Here is a 20,791-nt window from a genome sequence, read left to right as displayed (position 1 = left end):
TTAACACCACTAGAAAAGATTCACTTTGAACACATTTGTTTAGCCAGAGTCCTGAATTACTCAAAACTTGATGGGAATTTTAAGCATCAGTTAATGTACAGGAGGCTGGGTGTGCAACTTGCCTGCCTGGCTTTTGTTGTTGGAGAAATTATTTGGAAAAAAACCAATAGGTTAAAAATTCTTCCCTTTAATGTTTACATTCCGAGAAGTAGTTCATGTGCTTGTTTTAACCTCTCCCTACCTGAAAGAATCAATTCTGTGAATGGGATTTGAATGCTACAACTTTTTATTTTCCAGAAAAGATCCGTCTTTTTTGTATAATTTCTACTTTACAGATTCTTCTGCAGCTATTAAAATGTGACACTTTTTGATAATGCTTTAATTACCTGAAATTGTCATCAGACGGAAAAGAGAATTTAATGATACTCTGTATCAGCATTTAGCTTGGCAAGTGTTACTAGCTAGACAGGTGCATGATTCTTAGGTTAAATTTACTTGTCTTTTAAAACATGGTAGGCCAGGTTTTAAAAAAAATATATTAATACAGATTGATAAGCTTCACTTCTAGCAAGTGTTTGGTGTCGTTTAAAAGAAGCTGTTTGAATAGGCCTCCTTTATTTAGTTGAGGAAATAGTATACAACTTAATTTCTAGGTGAAAAAGGATTTCATCATTAAAGGTTTCTATTTCAGCAGTTTTTATAAAAAGCCTCAGTTTTGAAGTTGTTATCTATCTGTACTTCAAGTGTAATATTTAAATAGGTTAAAGTAGGAGAAATAATGATTTTGCAATGTCCTAGATTCACTATGGAAGAAAAGCTTTATCATCCACTCATGTGTTCATCTTCTCTTTATCAATCTTCTTTTTTCTTGGTCATTGTCACGTATTGCAGGTTTTGGAAGACTTTATAGAAAGAGCTGCAAAAATACCATTGAAGAACCAAGTAGGGAAATACTAATTTTATGAGAATTGTTCTGAAGATTGTGGATATTAAAATTTTGAGAAGGGTGATGCATTTAGAATCAGTGTTCTAAAAGCTGCTTAGAAATTGAGGGGATTTATGGCTATCATAACCAGCAATCTGGTTACTTTCTGGTTTCATTTATTTATTGGTCCCTAGTATTTCAAAATAAATTAGAAAAGAAAGAATGAAGAGACAGAAGAAACTTTAAAGAATTCTGAGTGTTTTGCTTAAGGGCACCCTGATGTTTACAGTATTTTTGTAGAGAGACAATAATTTGTGAACAAAAAAAATCAAAAACCTGACATTACAGAGGAACTTGCATCATTGATGTTCAGTTGATTGGCACTTTTTGGAAATCAGAAATGTCTCTGAACTATGTGGAAAAACAGGAAACTTGATTGATGGGTGTTAATTAGCCTGGTGATTCCCATGTCCTTAGTTCTTAAGGATTGTAGTTTAGTAAGATTTAAATGAGTGGGTAAACAACATGAGTGTTGTTGACAAAACTTCTTGGTATTCTCTGGCATACTTGTGTGAATCTTGCATGAAATTGAAAAGAGACTAAACTGAATTCCAGGCAGTTAAATGTAGTTTTAGTGGTGTGTTGTTACAGGCCCCTTGTATACCAAGTAAGAAAGAACCTAAAAATTGCCAGGGCTTTGGGATCTTTGGAATTTTTTTGCAGCATCCCCTTTGAGTCAGAAGGTAGGCTGTACTTTGTACATGCATTGCTATTTTCTTTTTAAGTTCAAATGAGCTGGGATAAAGAATTAATGATACTGAGCTTTCAATTGATTTGACAACAGGGATGGGTATCATCCAAAACAAAAGAGAAAACCAGTGGTATGCCAGTGCCAATAAAATTTGTGGAACAGATAATCCAATGATCTTGCCTGGAATGTGATGGGCATAGTTCTTGCTGTGTACTCTCTCACGTTATTGCTAAATAGAAAGTAATTTTCTTCCTTCAAGGGTGCTTGGTGGAAATGGAATCACAGCACAACAAATGAATGAGAAGCATCAAAGCAAGCTCATCTGGCAGGGCTGCCCATGGTGAACATACACGTGCATCTCTGTTTTCTGTGCTGTTAAGGTCTTAATCAGACAGTTTCTGATTTCAGTGTTTATCATTGAAGGATACAACAAAAAGCTTTACAAAAATTGTGATCAGACATTTCTTTTGTTGATTCAGCAGTATGAGATGCCCGGTTCTAGGCAAAAAAAAAAGGCATCCTATAAAACCTCCTCTAACTTGTTATTTCTCTGATTTTCACTGTTTTCCAGTGTTAAATCTGAACCCTCTAAAGTAATAAAGATCTATAAAAGCAGTGATCTAAGATTTACAGTGAACAATCCACAGCTGGCTTGCAGAACAGTGAAGACACTGTATTTGGCATTTTCAGTGACATTGGGTAATGGGTTGACACATTAATGAGAATCTAAACTTTGCTACTGTGATGTCCAAAATCATCATCGTCCTCATTTTGAGTTGTCCTATTCATTTGCCAGCCACATCTTTTGTTGTAGAAGCCCACAGTTGCTTGTGCCTTGTGGTTTCCCTAAATCATTCTCCCAAGTGTTAATCTTCTGATTACCAGTCTGTTTTGGCAGGCTGGTTTTCCTTTGCTGTGCCACTTTTCCACTTTTTTGTCAAGAACTGACAACCCTCATTTCCTAGTCTAGCCTGTTGAAGTTCAATCCCAAAAAAAGACAGCGATTAAATGGCAGACAAAACTTCACATTTAGTAGTTAGTTTGCAATCTGATACATGTCACTTAATATCTGTTATCAGTTAATATCTGATATTTAACAGAGTAAAATCTGTTGTGCTTGTGACTATTAGTAAAGACTAATGTGTCATAGTAGGAAATGTTTTTTCTAACTGTAAATAAAAGTGAATGCATCTGATGATTTTTGTAGGCATCTGTTGAAGTCAGGGCCAACCCTTCTGGGACTCAGAAAGCAACCCCCAGGGTCACAGAGCTCACATGACCTAGTTTATTCCTCATTAAAACAGATGGTATCTATCTGAGCAAGGCAAACTTGGTTTTAAGAAAGAGTTGGGGATTAAAACAGCTGGGTCTGATTAATGGGAGCAAATAAAGAGGCAATCTAAGCATTAAATTAGTCATCTACATCAATAGCAGAATAGTCACTACATGACTACTCACTAAATTGTTTTAGCTGATCAAAAGTTGCCGGATTGTTTTACCTAGCATCAAAAGTATCTGAAATTGCATCAGAAATGTTCCCACATTCTTTATTCTTTTCTGCCAGGCTTCAAAGAGAACAAAATGGAAACTGGCTATAGTGTTTTTGAATGGTATTAGCGAATCCAGCTTGTTCTGTAAGACTGAAAGTACCCTACTTGTGTTTGATACATAGCCCAAGTTGGTCCTCTGCAGATTTTGGCCTCATCTCTTTGTGTTTAACATGAGAAGGTTACCTAATGGAGAAGATTGCAGGCATTCCTTCAAGCTCTACAACCACATAAAATTTGCAATGGGATCCAAGAATTTTGTTTCTGTTGTAAATAGATTATACTGGATTAGTGGTCAGCATTTTGCATATTTTATTCTGTTTGCCCATTTAGTCGTGAAAATCCTGAATTGTGTTGCTAACAGCACAGGCGCTCTTCTTGCTGTTGTTACTGGTGGCCAGAGCCCTTCACTTACCATATGCCTTAGCAGGGAGAAGGGGCCTGTGCAAATTAACTACAACTCTGCCTTCAGACTTGGTAAGAACAGCTGTTTTCTTGTGGTATGATCTTATCATGTAGGTGCTTTGTTTTGCTCTGAAACTCTGGTAACATGCACTAAATTAAACAGACAGATAGGGGTATATGTGTGGGGAGTGTATGAAGCCATTGCTCTTCCTTCAGCAGAATAGTATTTGGTAGATCCCAGGGCTAATCCAGAATGGTACCATGTCCCTCGAGTTCTCTTGGTTTGAACTAAATATGAAATAAACATGAGTAGACTAAAGTGCAAATATGTGAACACTGTTTCCCTTAATTCTTACAGACAAGTGTAGAATATTTCCATTTTAAGGTAATCATAAGGAATATTTACTTATCTGTCACAAAAGGTCAACTTCATTTGGTTCACACAGATGAGCTCTGAGGTGATCAGGGGAAAATGTGGAACAGTTCTTTCATAGGGATTAACAGAAATTGTTCCATGAGTTAGGTGTTTCCTCACCTGGAGTGGGGCTTTGATGGAAGACTAATAACACTGCCTTTTTGCTGCCAAAAATCTTCCCTCAAATATATGGAGCTGGGCCTTTGTCTTGCTCAGTGCCACTTACTGCTTCAGGTTTTTAGTTTTCTTTTTATGAATCTGAAAGGCAGAATTTCCATCTACTCACAACACAACAACCTGTTCTTATAGAACAGATATACTTGCCAATGCTAAACAACCACAATAACATCTTGTTGCAGCCTCCTACCTTCCCTATTAATTGCAAGGAAGAACACTTAAAGAATATTAGCAGAAATGGCTAAAAGTATGAGCAGGTTTGAAGTGAGATTTTTAATTGCAGTAATTTATGCAAATTTTACCTGGTTATTTAAAGACTGGCTAAGCATAAAACAAAACAAGAAAAAAGCATAGCAATTAATCCCATTGAAGAGTGGTGGGTGTGTGGGTACTGCCAGCTAATGCAGGCTTAATGGATTTTCTGAGAACACTCGATGGGGAGAAAATGCATATTTTGAGAAGACATGTCTCAAAACAAGTGTTAGATGGCTCCTCGGTCTGTATGGTCTTGATTTTCATAGTTGCTGGCAAGTGTGCTCAAGATGTTTGAAAATAGACTGCCTGGGATCAGTTCAGCAATAAAACTGGTTAGGGAGGTTCTGTGTTCTTGCCTGTCTGTGTGGTCCTCTGGTTTTCCCAGAGGCTTTGTAGATTAGGCCTTGCCACTATTCTGGAATAGCCTGCTAGGCTTTGCTGTTCCTGGCAGAGGTGTTTTTACAGAGAAAGTGTTTCCCAAGTTAGAACTATTGCTAAATAGGTCTCTGACAGGTTCTTCTTTGAAATTAGGTGGAACTTTTGATTTCTGCTATTATTGTTGTTATTTTTGACCAGTGGTTTGTAAAGAGAAATTATTAGCATAAGGAAAAGTAAGGCATTCTACAATAAAAATTTCTTAAACAAGTAGAACAAGTCCTGAAGCTTGTAATCACTAGAGATCTTGAAACAATTAGATATGTGTTCACTTTTGACTTTCCTGTTGGATATGTCTGTGGAAGCACTTTGTTTGTACAAGTATCAGAATGCATGTAAAACCACATTTGCTTTTGGGGGGTTAGTATTGTTAATTTCCCTGAGTCCACATTTGGAAGTCTCAAAAATCAAAGATGGTTTCTAGTTTTAGTGTGCCATATGACTATCATTTTTTTTCACAATGTTTTTACTCAGAATTTAAATTTCAGCTCCTAATTCAGAAATAACTGAGTTAATTTTCTTTTTTTTTTGTCTGTACATGCAGTGTAAATGTAAGTAATCCGTATTTAAAGTAGTTTGAACAGATGTCTCTGCTTGGAAACTTTTGGGCCCTTTTTGGTGTTTGTTTGTTTGTTGGGTTTATGTTATTTGTTTGGGGTTTTTTACTGCAGAAACCTCTCCCTGAGCAAATAAAGTTGTCTGCAGATATAGTAATGTAATGTGAGTACATTGTTAAAGGATTTCATTGCATGATAAATTTTCCAGGGTAACCTGATGGTTTACTTTGCTATAAAAGCAGGCTTTTTCTGAGATCTGTATATAGTTTTCATGGTTAAAGAACTGTAATTCAGGACAGGTGGGAATGTAAAACTTCTTTGATAGGATCTTTTGTGCTTGGACAATGGTAATGCTTGATGGGTTTGTGTAGTGAGAACTTTTATCTTGAAAACTGGCTTTGAAATCTGTATTGGTAGTGGAGCTGCAAATTCCATAAAACTGGATTGCTGGAGTTAGTAGTTTTTAGTGGTTTTTAGTAAATGCTGTCTTAAACAACATTTTAAGTGATTGGAAAGAGAAACTGTTATTTAACATGAAATATTTTAGCTGAGAATCTGCATACAGAAAACAAATACTTCAAGCATAAATTGAAACTAGCAGAGGCAAAAATTCCCTTGTTTTTTCTCATCTCCCCAGTAATGCAATTTTAGAAGTTCATTTGTTGGTTTCTTGCTCCTACCTATCTCTCAAAAATGTATTTCCTTTCACATACGCACTCCTTTCCCTGTACCTGTTGCACATTTTAGGAAATTGTCTTTACTATAGATTAATCATAACTGGTCAACACAATCTGAAATCAAGTAACAAAGCAGTTAATAATACTGCAGCAGGTCTGTGTGCTGCCTTTCCTAGGGTATGTGCAAGTAAGGGGATGATAGTGAGCTGAAGTATTAAGCTTTTGACTTTTCTGGAGAGAGGGACCTTTCACAAGTTAGGTGCTTGGTTTTAATGCCAGGTGTCCCTTATAGTGGTACATATTGCTGTCTGAGAATGGGATTCAAAAGATCAGGTGCACTGTTGTAATGGAACCTTTGTGTCATTGTTTAATGAGCAGAAAAACAGTAAGCAGTCACCTAATGAGCTGAAATTTGTGTTGGTCTTCAAATGTGTAAAACTCTGCTGCACAACAAATAGCAGTCTGGCTAAATCTGCCAGTTTTAACTTTGATTTCAAACTAAGAGATACTCAGTTCAGTTATATGATTGTCTTGAGTGCAATGCACTTAAAAGGAACTTTAGTGACTGTTGAATAGAGAAATGCCTAATGCTTTATTTAAAAGTCACTACGTTTTTATTTTCCTTTTTTATTTTTTAGAGTGAGTTCAAAAAGGAGTACATTACTGTAAAAAAAAAAAAAAGGGTGCCAGACAGCTGCTGTTTCCAAGTGATATAACACTGAGCACTATAAGCAGATTTTAAAAAAATGTATTAATTTTTAGAAGGATCAGCAAATATCATGGTTTTTTTTCCCGTCACTTCCTTGTCCTACTGAATCGCTTTGCCTCTCTGTGCACATTTAAGTTTATAATCTTATAATCTCCTCACCTGAATAATTGGAGTTCTTGTAGGTTTTAATTTAGCAAATTATCTTTGTTCTTTTTCCCTTTTTATGCTAAGTTGATGTTTCTTCTCCAACTTTTCAGGCACAGGTACCTTTGGACGTGTTCACCTGGTGAAGGAGAAAATGGCCAAGCGTTACTTTGCACTGAAAGTAATGAGCATTCCTGATGTCATTCGACTGAAGCAAGAGCAACACGTGCACAATGAAAAGTCTGTCTTGAAAGAAGTGAACCACCCTTTTTTGATCAGATTGTAAGTTGTTTTATTTTTTAATTCATTTTACTCATACAGGAATTGCAGTTAAAGTACTCCAGAATCTCCTTGCAAGTTCTTAGGTACTTTGCTGACACAGAGTATTTAGTTTCTCATATGTAATCTAGATTAAAATAGACTTTGGAATGAAATAAATATTTTAGAAGAATCAAGAATTTAAAAATAAAGAGGCATTATTTAAACATTGAAACAATTTATTATAAGGTGTTTTCTCTCTTATCTTCGCATTGCAGAAGAGACATTTTTGGAAGTGCGAGGAAAATACTAATGAAGAATTGTTAGCTTTGCCTCATCAAAATGACTTCTAGAATGATTCTTGATGTTAGAATTGTGATGAAAGTATTTCTACGTGTATGTGCTGTAGATATTGCTAAATAGCTAAAGATATTCCCAGACTCAATAGCAAGTTTTTAAAAACTTAAATGAACTTCTGCAAACTTTATTTTTAAAGAGTTTAAATAACTGCAGCATTTCTTGGACTTTCCTGTATTTCAAGTTAAGTGATGGAACCTATTGAGAAGCATTATTTAAACACAGTTCATAAAGAATACTTCTTTTTTAGTGGAATTGAGGTAACTCTAATGATCCCAATGGTCCTATTGTTAAACAGAGGACTTTTCTCATACTTTTCTGTTCACAGCACCACAGTGCTTCTTGTGTATCTGAGTCTGTATCTATTAATGGCATAACTAAACCTCTGGTAATTGCGGGTTAATTTCCATTTATGTTTTCTCATGCACGGATACATGGCTGGCTATTAACTAAGATTTGTTTCCATTTACCTGCCTTAATCAGTTTTACATAGAATTAGACAAAATTAGCATTAGTTAATCTAGCTGCAGGGAGTGCAGCTTCCTGCCAGGGTTAGGCAAGTATCAGAGGGAGAAGAAGAAGGGAACAGCATGGTAGTCATTCAGAAGATGGAATGAGCCCTGCAGGAGGAGGCTTTTTCCCTGGTGTGGTGTTGGCTTTCCCAGCATCATGATGCTGTTACTTTCCAGCTAGCGTTCAGAAATCCTGTGTGTGGCATAGTATCAGTAAGACAAGTTCTAGAATATGCAGAGATTGAGATTCATGGAAGAAAGCAAGATGGAGAAGCTGAGTACATCTGGTTAGACTTGTTGAAGTATGGATGGAACGGGGGGAACAGGATTTTGTATATCTATCTATGTACATCTTGAAAGGAAAACCCTACCAAAAACAACAAGTAAATTCCCAGACAAACCCCATCTCAGTAGGTCTGTGTGTCAGGAACAGTGGGAGTAGAGAAATTTGGGTGACATTTCAGAGACAGGGAGGTTTCATGTTCATATAGAAGTGATTAAAAATCCAAACTAGGGGAGTTTTCCTGGATTTCATTCACACCTTATTTACAAAATATCAGATTTTTCAAGTTGCCAAAGGACACAATTCAAATAGTTCTCTTTGTATGCAAAGCAAACATCTTTCATGTCTTATGGAGCTCTGCTTTTTCTGTTGAAATGTCCAGTGGTATGTTGCATCAGCAGCTATGTTCATATAATTGTCCATGTGATGCCTTTTTCCCTTGTCAGAGGAGACTCCAAGCAACATAGCTGAAGTGAGGTAGTTAAAATTTAAGTCACAAAGATATTTATGTGCTTTAGGTTAAACTAATCTTTGTGGATGATTTTCACTAGATTGTATGACAAATAACACTTTCTGCAGTTTTTTGTGTGACTAAAAGATTTTTTTCAGCCACCTCCTGCCCAATTTGTTTGGTTTTTTATCTGTTAATTATTTTACTGTAAGTGTTTAACAAAAATGGGGAAAAACTATATAGTTCAGCTTCATGCCTTTAAAGTGTGTTATCTACATGGTCTGGTTTCTATCTTTTCAGTTAGCTTCACCATCTTTAACACAGATAGCATTTTCCTTTGGTGTCAGCACAGCATAGTATTTCAGGATATAAAGTAATGCTGCACATAATTGTTTGCTGGTGTTTGGAAATTCCATAAGTTTTCCTATATGTAAAGAATGGGTTTTTATTTCCCTTTACCTGTTACTTTTGACAAATGCCTATTCTAAATATAGTGAGGTACAGTTTTTCTGTAGACACTGGTCTTATTTATCTGTATTTTTTAAACAATTTTTTTCTAAACACTTCCTAAGTGCTTCTGCAACAGCCGATCACTGGAGATTCCTAGGCAATCTTTACTGACAATTGAGTAATGTGTCATATTCACTGTGGTGCAGCTCTTCACAGTGAGATGTAATGTTGACATGTTTTTGAAGAGAGGAAGAAATAATAAAAATCAACTGTGTCTTGTAGCTGTATAAGCTGAAACAGGTTGTTAGTCTGTAGGATTTCACAGTGGCATCTCAAGTTTATGTAGCAAGCTGAATTGTAGAGTTAATGACACCACATGTTATTCTAATCACAGCTTCTGTGATTTTTTTTTTTCTTTTGGTATTACATTACCATTTAAAGCAGTCTGAATTGCAAGTACAGAAATTCTTAATTTTGCTCTTTTTCATGTATACCAAATAATGTGTCCATTTTTCTGTGGGTAGACAAACCTTTAAGAGTCAGATTTTTAAGAAATTAATTCTTGTGAAAAATTCTGTGCTTAATGATGCAGAAGTTCCATTTTTCCCCCCTGTATTGTCAGATATTGCTCTTCCTCTACTATATATAGGTGTTTTGCTTTTTTTCACCCATTTCTACTCTTCTTTCATTGTTTATTTTAGGTACAGCTTTGCCTAATTACATAAAATCCATTTTCAGAGTGTTTTTTTGTAGTCTGTAAAGATGCTGTGATCACCAATAGCCAATTAATGATGTTGATGACTGTGATAGGGAAGAAATTCCATAAAAGCAGAAGACAAGCTTGGGCTCTGCTTTCTCCATCACTGAGGGAATCAAAGAGCTGTAGCTCATGTCTGTTAGTCTGTCTTGTTTCCTCGGCTGCCACAGTGCTACTGTCAAAAATAAAATCTTCTGGACTAAAAGTCATTCATGTGTTGTGGAGCTCAGTTTCTGGTCGCCTTACCTGAGGCTCTATGCCCTGATTAAATACCATGAGGTATTTGTGGTACTGCAGAAGCACTGACTAGAGGCTGAAGTAGCTTCTGTTCTTGTATCACTGTATCAATAAGTAGGTAAGGATACAGTGTTCTCTATCTTTTATTACGGAATTAAGGATAGTTCTTTGTTTAAATGGCAGTGTTCTTCAAGATGTTACCACCTATTTGTTTTCTTCTTAACTGTTGAGCTACATTTAGGGGTAAGGTGACTTGTTTAATGTAGATAGAATGAAATAAAAGATAATTTAGGGGAATGTAGAAGAGAAGATTCCTATATTCTGTAATGAAACATTTTAAAGCCACATATAATTATTTTCTTTCCTTTATACCTGTTCTTTATGTTTCTCTGGCTACCCCAGAAATAGCTCTTAAATTAAAAGTTGTAGTCTGAGGAATGGAAGGTACCTATCCTTGGATTAATTCTGAGGTACAGAAATGAATCTTGTTCTGCTATCATTTTTGTTTTTGTGAAAGATCAAGGGTTGTCATCTGATGCTTTAGTTGGGATTGTGTATCTCCGGGGAGGAAGGCATAGGACAGGAGGAGAACTCTTTGATGTCTGGTTTTGAACATATTGTCATGAAAGTCTTTACAAAAGCAGATTCTGCTTACCCCCATCACTTTGGTAATGCTTGATAATATAAAATGCAAGGTGTGTAAAAAATATTTAGTCTTTATATTGGGTCAGTTATTTGGTGCTTAGAAGAGACCTTTTTGGCATGATGAAACAGAATCTATGAATTAGTGTTTTTTCTTGTCCTGTGCTGTACTTACCCTCAGCTATCTGGTTTTGTAGTGTAGTTTAAGGTCGTTACTCAAATGTCTTACATAATCCTGCTGGATTCTTGGAGGTTTTAATGTTTGCAGACAAGTAATCAGAAATTAGTTATGTACAAGGTTGAGGTAGCAGAGGCCACTTTACAGACAATGACTTGTAAAGCAAATCAAAGACATCATTTCTTTATTCACTGAAACAATACTTTTGTTACAGATTTTGGACCAACCACGATGAACGGTTTTTATATATGCTAATGGAATATGTGCCAGGAGGAGAACTTTTTAGTTACCTGCGCAACATGGGGCGTTTCAACAACAGCACAGGACTGTTTTACTCGACGGAAATTATTTGTGCAATAGAATACCTGCACTCCAAAGAAATAGTTTACAGAGACTTAAAACCTGAAAATATATTACTAGACAAAGAAGGACATATCAAGCTTACTGACTTCGGATTTGCAAAAAAACTGGTGGACAGGTAGGTCGGGTTTTGTTCTGGTAATTACATTTTGCATGCTAAACAGTTAGGAAAAAATGTTTGATTTCAGGTGCTCAGCATTTGATTTAACACTCCATGTGGTTCACATGTATCAAATCCCTTAATATGAAGGAAATTATAATCTTTAAATGGCTGAATGGAAAGCAGTATTATCCCTTAGGTATCACCAGGAGCAATATCACACATAAGCAATGACAGGAAAATATTTTTATATGGCTGGTTTTGTATATTTAAGTTTTCAGCAGTCATGTTGGAAAAAGGGAGTTCAGGAAAATAATATGAACCAATACTAAGATACATAAATTAATCCTCCATACATACTGAATATGTTTTATAACTCAGGTTCCCTTCTAGTTTCCTTTTAGAGATTTTTGAAGAGTGATTTTAAAACTAGATACAGAGTTTTCACTAGCCTGTGGCAAAAATGAAACTGTGAAAGCCTAGACAGAAACCATAAGGCTAGCTTCAGCAGCACTGATTTATTTAAATCTAGCTTCTATATTACTGTTAGCTTTAGTTACATATGTGAGTTTTGGTGATGCAGAGGCTCCCCTCCAGTGATTTCTCTCTTCTCTCTGTTTGGACTACTCTTTCAAGACCATAATACATGCTTTTAAGAGTAAACAAGAACATTGGGATTCAAGAAAAGGGAGGTAAAAACCAGCCTGTTGTATCAGAAGAGTGGTGTGACAAGGCTTGATGTTATGCCTTTGAGTCATCTCTTGAGGGAGACTCTATTTGATTGTTCAGATTGAGGCAGCACGGTGCTGAGTTAGGTGCTACATAGGTGCTCATCCTCTTCAGTCATCAACCTGTTTGATGCTGCTTTAGCAGCTACATACTTTTAAATCATAACAAACATAATTCAACCACCATACACCACGATGTGAACACACCATGGTTACATAACTTGTTTTTCTACCCCTAATTCAGCTGAGTCTCCTTCCCACAGTCCTTTTCTAGTTAACCAAAGTTACAGGCCTGAGCCATGATTTTACAAGGCGTTCCTTTTGTAAGGTTTTCCTTATCAGTAACAGGAAGCTGCTTAATGCATTCATTATGAAGTAAAAGTCAGATGAGATCAATGATATCCCAAAATAGAATCAAAAGTTCTATTAACCTTTAAGGTCTGAAAATCTGTTTTAAAACCATAGAATTTTATTATGAGTATATTAATAAAGTTTTCACTGGGCAAGTAAAAAGGCCTACAAATTCTGGGCCTTTCACTTTAATACTTTGTTTTTAAAGCAAAAAAACTTTTTGCAGGAAGAGCTAACATATTCCATGTAAGAAAGTAGTACAATCTCTTTATAAGACATCTTCACACAAATATTCACAACTTGCTCTTTATATGTATATACTGCCGCCTGGTGGTAATTCTTGTTTTGTGCTTCTGTGGGTTCAAGGCACAAGAGAAGTAACCCTTCATTAAATAAGGTGATAGTTCATATCAGAGTATATTTTTCAACCTGGTAGATGAATCTCTAAGAGTAAATTTGTTCAAATATATTTTAGGATATCAAACTTGATTATTGCTACTGGTTTTAATTGGGTTTGTGTTCTCCATATTGCTTGGGGGCAGTGGAGTTGATCAGTTTTTGTTGAATCATAGAAGATTATACTAGTTTTGTATTCATAGCTGATTTTCCTTCAAATGTACAACAGGTAACATGAGTGCAGAACATAAAATTGAAATAAGCAAAAACATTATCAGTTAGAGCACAGGTGGCAAAGACTGCACAGGTTGCACCTATGCAAATCTGGTTAATTTTTTTGTGTTACTGGGTTTTGGTTTTTGGTTTTTTTTTTTGACACTACATAGTATTCTCCCTACTAGCTGAAGTCATTTTCACAATGTTGGTTTTGTCACTGTAAAAATTCACAGTTATAAACCCTTTATTCTCTAGTGCCCTCCAGTAGGTGCTTTTCTTTATGGCATAGCCTATTTGATCAAAATTATAGGAGATATTGTCATTTTTATGCATGGCAGATATCTGTACTAATGAATCTTATGTGTATGGGTGTCAGTGAGTGTATAGATGTGTGCATATACACAGCATACATGAATGGCAAAAAGAAGACCTGAAGTATTTATGTTCTTCAAACATTGTGAGGTAACCTGCTCTCAGGATCAGCAGAGACATCCCTAGAAAGAGGACACTTCACATAAATGAAAACATGGTCTGCTGAAGACTTGGGATACAATCTCACATTCCAGATACATAATACGTCACCAAATGATTCTGTAGCTGCTTAATTGGGGTTTTTCTGTAGACATTTTCCTTTCTTCCCACTGCCATGTGTAAAGGGATGAAATATTCACCATGTCCCTCTACAGTTAAGCTGCTCTTCAGAAAGTGTCTGGCTCATAGCTCATGCTCCCACTGTGGAAAGCAGCCTGCACCTGTACCTTCTTGTTACTGCAATTTCTGAAGGGCTAGACTCTTAATGTTTGTTTTTTTTTAGAGACAGAGGAGGCTTTCTTTGCTCCTTCTGTTCCTTGTTGGTATGTCCTTCTGTTTATCCGTGTTCCTCCCTTTTCACTCATAGTGTATATTTAAAAACTCTGAATTTTTCTCCAAAACAGTGTGTCTTTGCCTCAGCTGCTGTTTATTTCTTCTCTTTTCCACCTTGATGTTGCTTAACTGAAGACTTAATAACCTTTTCAGTTTCTTGTAAGTACATTCATATAAAATAGGTGTGCCACTACTTCTAAAAAAGGGCAATGTCAGGAAGGAAGTTGGGGAGGGGGTTTTTATAAGTTACTGTTACCTGAAGGCTGTAAAAAAAATTTCCTTTGAACTTTACAACTGTAGACCTTTCTCTTTCTGAAACGCTTCTGACCACTTTTTGGGTATAGTACTTTTATTGAAATTTTTTTCTGTTCTGATTTCCTTTTTTTGTGTGGTTTTTGGTTGATTTTTTTTTTCATTTGGGTGTTTAGGGTTTTTTGGGAATTTTTTTAGGGTTGGTGTTTAATTCCCATGTTCTTTCAGAGAAGCACAAGACTAATCTGCATGGAATTTTATGGGGTTTTTTATGGACAGATATTTAAATAAGACAGATAAAAATAAGACTCAAGTGATCTTTTTTCTTTTTTCTGGAATGTTATTCACTGTTAATTTTAGTTTATTCAGTTTACATTCCTAAAAAAGAAATTTACCTGTGAGTCTTTCTAGAAAGTTGAAGTGATTAATCTTAAACACATTGGGGGTAGTTCTGCATTGTTGCATGGGCTGGATGTGCCTCATAACTGTTCCACACAGTGGACTAAAGAGAGAAAGACTATGTAACACATAGTAAGTCTAGTTTGCAAAGTCTACCTTTTGTCACTGTAGAAGCAAGCAAGAATGTCTTGCAGAACAAATATTTGTTGGCTGAATGCAAAACCATCTTCATTAAATATAATTATGGAGAAACTGCCAGAATACCAAAACAAATCTGTCTCATATGCTAAAAGCTTTCAGGTACACAGATGGATGCTGCATGGTGTGGAATGCTGAAACACATTAACCATCGAGACTGAACTTCTTCACACAGTACTCTTCAGTAGTTTCACAAAATTATTTTGTAGATTACCTTTTTAACCAGAGTAGATTCTATATTTCATGTTTTAAAATTACATATTCAGGCTTATCAATTACCACTTTCTTGTATTTCAGCTTTTATCTTGAAAATTCAGAAGACTGAATATTTTGTAGCTGTTTGAAGGGAACAGTCTATTCTTACCTTTTTTCATTGTAATTTATCTTCAAATAAGTTATCTGGAACTTCAGATAAATATGCAGTAGCCATAAAATAGTAATGATTAAAAAAATAATTTAACATATTATCTTTTTGTAGCATCTACTTGATGTGTTTTCCAAAATACTAAATAGTATGTTTCATGGCCAACAAAAGAGGAAACACAAGTCACGATCTTACGGCACAAATGCATATCTTAAAAAAGAACATGAGTTCCAAGTTTTTGTGTAATTAATAAACATACATTTCTTGATTGAAATTAAGGAAGTAGTTAATGTGGTAGTAATAAATTTTATTTCCTAGTGCAGCTAGGAAACTTCAAGTTACGTTCACGGTTTTCCTCTTGCTTGAATAAAAATATGGTAAAACTGTCAGCTGCTTCATTTGCATAGCTGCCTAAATCGGTGTGATTAAGTCACATGACAGATACAGCTTTTTTAATTTGGAAGAGGGAGAAGTACTTTGTTTTAAAAGATGACTGAGCTTTGCTCTTATTCTTAATTCCATAGTCCATCCTAGGCAGCTGCTAGATGGCAGTAGTGTAAAGCAGCACTGTATGTAAAAATTCAGTATCCTTGATTTGGAAAATGAGAGTTCATATTTTTTGGATAAATTCATGATAAAAATGTATTATTTACACTTAAAAATGTCGTTTCAAGAACCTTGAAGTGCATTGGATGCAAAGTGTGCCTAACACTTCTGACAGTTTAGCTGGAATAATTTGGCTTTTGCCTTAGTAAATTGAAACTTAAAAAAATTCAAGTTATAATTCTTCAGCTAAAGCCTTAACTGACTGTACAGCTTCCCTTCCTTTATCTTATTTTTATGAATCAAATGTTCAAGGCTTAAAAAAACCAACCAATTGAAAAAAAAAAACAAAAACAAAAGCTCCCTTTAAAATATTGCAGGGAGTCATAGAATATGCTGAGTTGGAAGGGACCCATCAGAATCCTCAAATCCGACTCCTGGCCTGGCCTAGGACATTCCCAGGAGTCACACCCTGTGCCTGAGAGCATTTTCCAATCACTTTTTGAACTTTCTTAGGCTTGGTGCTGTGATCACTTCCCTGGAGAGCCTGTTTCAGTGCTCAACCACCCTCTGGGTCAAGAACCTTTTCCTGATATCCAAACTGAACCTCCCCTGACTCGCTTCATTGTGTTTCTTTGAGTCCTCTCACTGGGCACAAGAGTGAAGAGATCAGTGCCTGCTCCTCTGCTTCCCTCTGTCGATGTTGAAGACCACAATGAGGTCTCCCCTCAGTGTCCTCCAGTCTGAACAGACCAAGTGCCCTCAGCCCCTCCTCATAAGGCTTCTCCAGACCCTTCACCCTCTTCACTGCCCTCCTTGGGACACTCTCTGGTAGCTTAAAATCTTTTTTACATTGTGGTGCCCAAAACTGCACACAGGCTCAAGGTGAGGCTGCATCAGCACAGAGTAGGGTGGAACAATCATCTTCCTTGCATTCTCAGGAAAAAAGATATTGAATTAGTGTTACTTCTAAAGGTGATTGCCGTTCATCTTAATGCATTTGCTCAGGTGCATGTTACCAGTTTGATTGGAGAAAATTCTTCCTCTCACAAACACTCAGTATTTTTTGGTGCAAGTTAGAAATCATGTGGTGACCATTTGTGATTATAGTCTCTGTCATATTTTACTAGAGCTCCTTTTAAAATCTGGTACAGTTTTCTTTCTTATTCTGTGCTGGGATTTCAGTTTCTCTTGAATAGGTGAGCACATTTTCAAAGTTTTATCTTCTGACTTGCCAGGGATGGGTAATTTATTCAAAATGAGAGGACCTTTTTCTCGCAAGTGTGTATTTAAACTTAAGTCAAGGGAGTGAAGCCAAGAAAATTCTACATGGGTATTTTTACAATGAAAAGTTCACATTTCTTTGTGAAGAAGAAGAAATTACATCAGAATATTCTTATTTTCAAATATAATTTGGTCTTTGTAAACATAACTGCTTAGCTTCAGTTTTTCTTTTCTCTATAGAACTTGAGCTTCAGTTAGTTAGCAATATAAGAGTTTTATTTTGACCTTACCATAGAAAGCTATGATTAAAAATGACTTAAAAATAGATCAAAAAGTATTGCCTACTTATCTCACACTTGCTTGACTACACCTTGTAAATATTTTAAATAACTAAAAATACAAATGTTTCCCTTTTAATAAATATTGTGGAAGTGATGACAGGTTAGATTTCAATACTATTTGAAAAACTTTACTTAGATTGTAAAACAAATCTTCATATATGTGCTATTATTTACTGATTTAAACTACGACTGCTTTAAAAACTCCCTTCTTTTCTTTTTTCTAAATGAAACTGTTTTTCTGGAAAAAGCCATTAAGCTTGCCTTCTGCTGGGCCTGTCAGAAGGAGTCCATGAAAAACACTGTTAATAATTCAAAACAATGTAGAGTCTTAATGGACGGAGTACCACAGCGCCAGCTGGGAAACTCTATGCACAGGTATTTTCTGAGACAGGAGGTTTCCTAATTTGCAGATATCTGTGTTCCAGGAGAATTGGACAGCATCATCAAAGCAGTCTGTTTAAATCTTGTACAGACCTTTCTTATTTCTCTATTCCTTTGTATTGTAAATCCATAGGTAGGTATATGTTGGGTAGTTCTTATGTGTGTGTTTGGTTTTTCCTGCAACTGTTATTTCAGTTCCCATTTGATCTGCTATTGTTGTTTGTTTTGTGCTTTTTTTTCCCCCTTCTTTTACAACCAGAACGTGGACTCTCTGTGGCACTCCTGAGTACCTTGCACCAGAAGTCATACAAAGTAAAGGCCATGGAAGAGCTGTGGATTGGTGGGCCCTAGGAATTCTTATATTTGAGATGTTGTCAGGGTAAGTGATAATTACTATATCACAGCAATATTATGTAATACAGAATTATTTGCTAATTGTTTACAATATTTGGATAAGCAAATTTGGGCCAAATTTATTATTGATTTACTGGTTTAATTTCTGCCTTTGAAGAAAGGAATTGGGAAGCTTTACAAAACTACATGTATCACTTGTGGGAATGTAATAGAGTTTTGAGTTTTTTGGTTTTGTTTCTTGTTTTGGGTTTGTGTTTTCTGTTTGGTTTGGGTTTTTTGTTTTGTTTTTCTTAATACTTTAACAGCTTTTCTTTTCCTTATGTGTTTGGAAATTCAGGTTTTGCTGAAGTTTAGATTTTTATTCACGAGGTCCTTTATGTTTAAAGGGTAAAGAACAGGACTACTTCTGTAATTAATTTCCAACATAGGGAAATCCTAGTTACAGTGGGAGCTTTAGTCTGTAAAAATGCACAGTGGCAAGTAGGAAGACTTTTATTAACACAATTTGTATTATAATGGAGCACTGGTTTTTTTTAACCCAGAGGAAGAACAGTGAAAAGCTTTATAGGTCTGTTTGAAATCAGCTAGCTCAAATGCTGCTTTTGCTGTTCTGGAATTTTTTTGATAAAGCAATGTTTTCAGAAGATACAAATTCAAACTGAAGAAACGGTTTCTGACATTAATATAATAACCTGTTCATTACTTGTTGTGGTTTTCATCTTACTTTGTTTTGTCTTGGCTGTGTTGTTTGAGGGTACTTGAAAAAAGGTTTGGATTTTTGAAAGCAATTGGCTTTGCTGTGGTGGGTGCTATAGGACAAATGCAGGTGAAAGCAAGGTTTTCATAGCTTCTGAAGAAATGTTTCATTTCATAGTTCTGCCTTCTTCATAGTTTCATACCTTCTGCTTGGTACCTGGCTCTACGCTCTACACCTTCTTGGTCCCCAAGTGCATCAGGTGTCCCCTGTGGCCGTTCTTTAGAAATTTGCAGCCTTGTAGAATGATCAGAACAGTGTCCTTGCTTGGATTTATTCATCCTTTTCTCTGTGTATTTCTGTCATTTCAAAGTGACTTTGCTGACTCTTCCAGTGTTTGGACAAGCTTGTAATTTTGCCTGAGCAAGTAGCTCCCCTGGTGAAAGGGTGGTCACTTCAGAGCTCTAATCCATTGTGGGGTACTGCTGTGAAGTTCACTCAATAGCAACAGGACTTTCCCTAGCACAACATTGCTACCCACTGCTTGCTTTCTTAGTGTCCTGAAGGCTTACATATGCATTGACTTTGAATCTGTGGCAATTTGTAGACAGAAAAGTAATAAACATAGTTGCTGGCTGGCCCAAGTTGTTATTTATGTAGGCTGATTTGCGGAGACCAGGCTTCACCTTTTTTCCATTGCTTCCTGCAAGGTGGGCAGCCCAAGTTGGTCAAAAGAGTCCTCAGAGAGAAAAAAGAGATTCCAGCAAGCTTGTTGCCACTAATCTTAGCCTTAGACAGTAAGGAGACAGCAGATAAAAGTGTCTGGGCTGTAATATGAGCTCAGGTACTGCAGTCACCCAGCTGTGATTTACCTTCCTGCCAGGGGTTTCAGTGTGGCCGCTCTCTGTTAGGTCTGTGTGATCTCAGTGTGAGTGGATATTGGACCTTATTTATTTGCATGCCTTACAGAGATGTTGGGAGGATTCTGTCCACTAGACCACTAACAGAAATGTAGTTTACAAAGTTAACAAAGACTACAGGTGGCAATCAGACAAGATATTTGGTGTCATTGAGACCTCAAGAACGCAGGGTGCTGAAGTATGGCTTCTGTATGTTCCACTGAAACATGACTGGTATATATTGTTCATTAAAAATGGGAGCAGCTGCTGTTGTTTCTATGTAGGATCTTCTGTGTCATGACACTGTCTGGCTCAGGGGATGAGACCTGGATTTCAGAGTGGGTGGCTTAAAATGAGCACTTTGGCTTTTAGAGACTTTTAACCAATAGAGATAGCTTACACTGTCCTGAAAGTCAAGTGAGGTTTTATATAGGCTGACTGACAGAGCAGCTGACTATTGTGTGTGATTTGCTAAGGTTTTTTTATTACAGTACTTGTATAGACGTGCTCTTTATAATGATTGAATGCTGCTTTGGATAGAGATTGCATCCAAGACTAAAAAAATTAAACACAGCAGCATTCATTTTCCAAAGCTGGAATAGAGACTCCATACAAGCTTGTATGTTTGGAATGTTTGTGTTTAGAGGCTTGTTTTTTGGGTTTTTTTTTTTTTTTTGCTTGATTTGGGCTTTTTTAAGATGGGGATATACTACTTTCTTAGGGTTTTTTTTAAGGGATTAAAGAAGGGTAGGGATTATGGCTTGTGTTTCCTTTAGATGGGAAGGTTGTCACAATGAATGTATGCTTTTAGCATTTTATAAACTTTTTGCTGTTCCTAGCAATAGTGTTTTGAAGCACTTTTCCTCAGCAGCTCAAGATCTGGCTAGATATATACTATCAAGGCTTTTATTACAGAAGCAGTCCTAGTTAACTTTATAATTTAAAATTCAAAGAAGATGTAACAAATCTGAAAATACTTTGAAGGCGAACAAAACCTGACTTCAA

At 36.2% G+C, this 20,791-nt stretch overlaps 1 protein-coding gene across 1 annotated transcript in view; it reads left to right on the top strand.

Moving 5' to 3' along the window:
* Nucleotides 1-20,791, top strand: part of PRKX (protein kinase cAMP-dependent X-linked catalytic subunit) — a 53,211-nt gene that overhangs the window by 19,059 nt on the left and 13,361 nt on the right. The window contains exons 2-4 of the mRNA XM_054271975.1: nucleotides 7,111-7,279; nucleotides 11,337-11,600; nucleotides 18,099-18,218. Coding sequence (XP_054127950.1) covers nucleotides 7,111-7,279; nucleotides 11,337-11,600; nucleotides 18,099-18,218 — 553 coding nt within the window. The remainder of the gene's footprint in view (nucleotides 1-7,110; nucleotides 7,280-11,336; nucleotides 11,601-18,098; nucleotides 18,219-20,791) is intronic.

Source organism: Melozone crissalis, unplaced genomic scaffold, assembly GCF_028551555.1.
Source record: "Melozone crissalis strain CALT ecotype California unplaced genomic scaffold, PUWL_Pcris_2 ptg000013l_1, whole genome shotgun sequence".
Lineage (NCBI taxonomy): Eukaryota > Metazoa > Chordata > Aves > Passeriformes > Passerellidae > Melozone > Melozone crissalis.
This window is presented reverse-complemented; position numbering and strand designations above follow the sequence as displayed.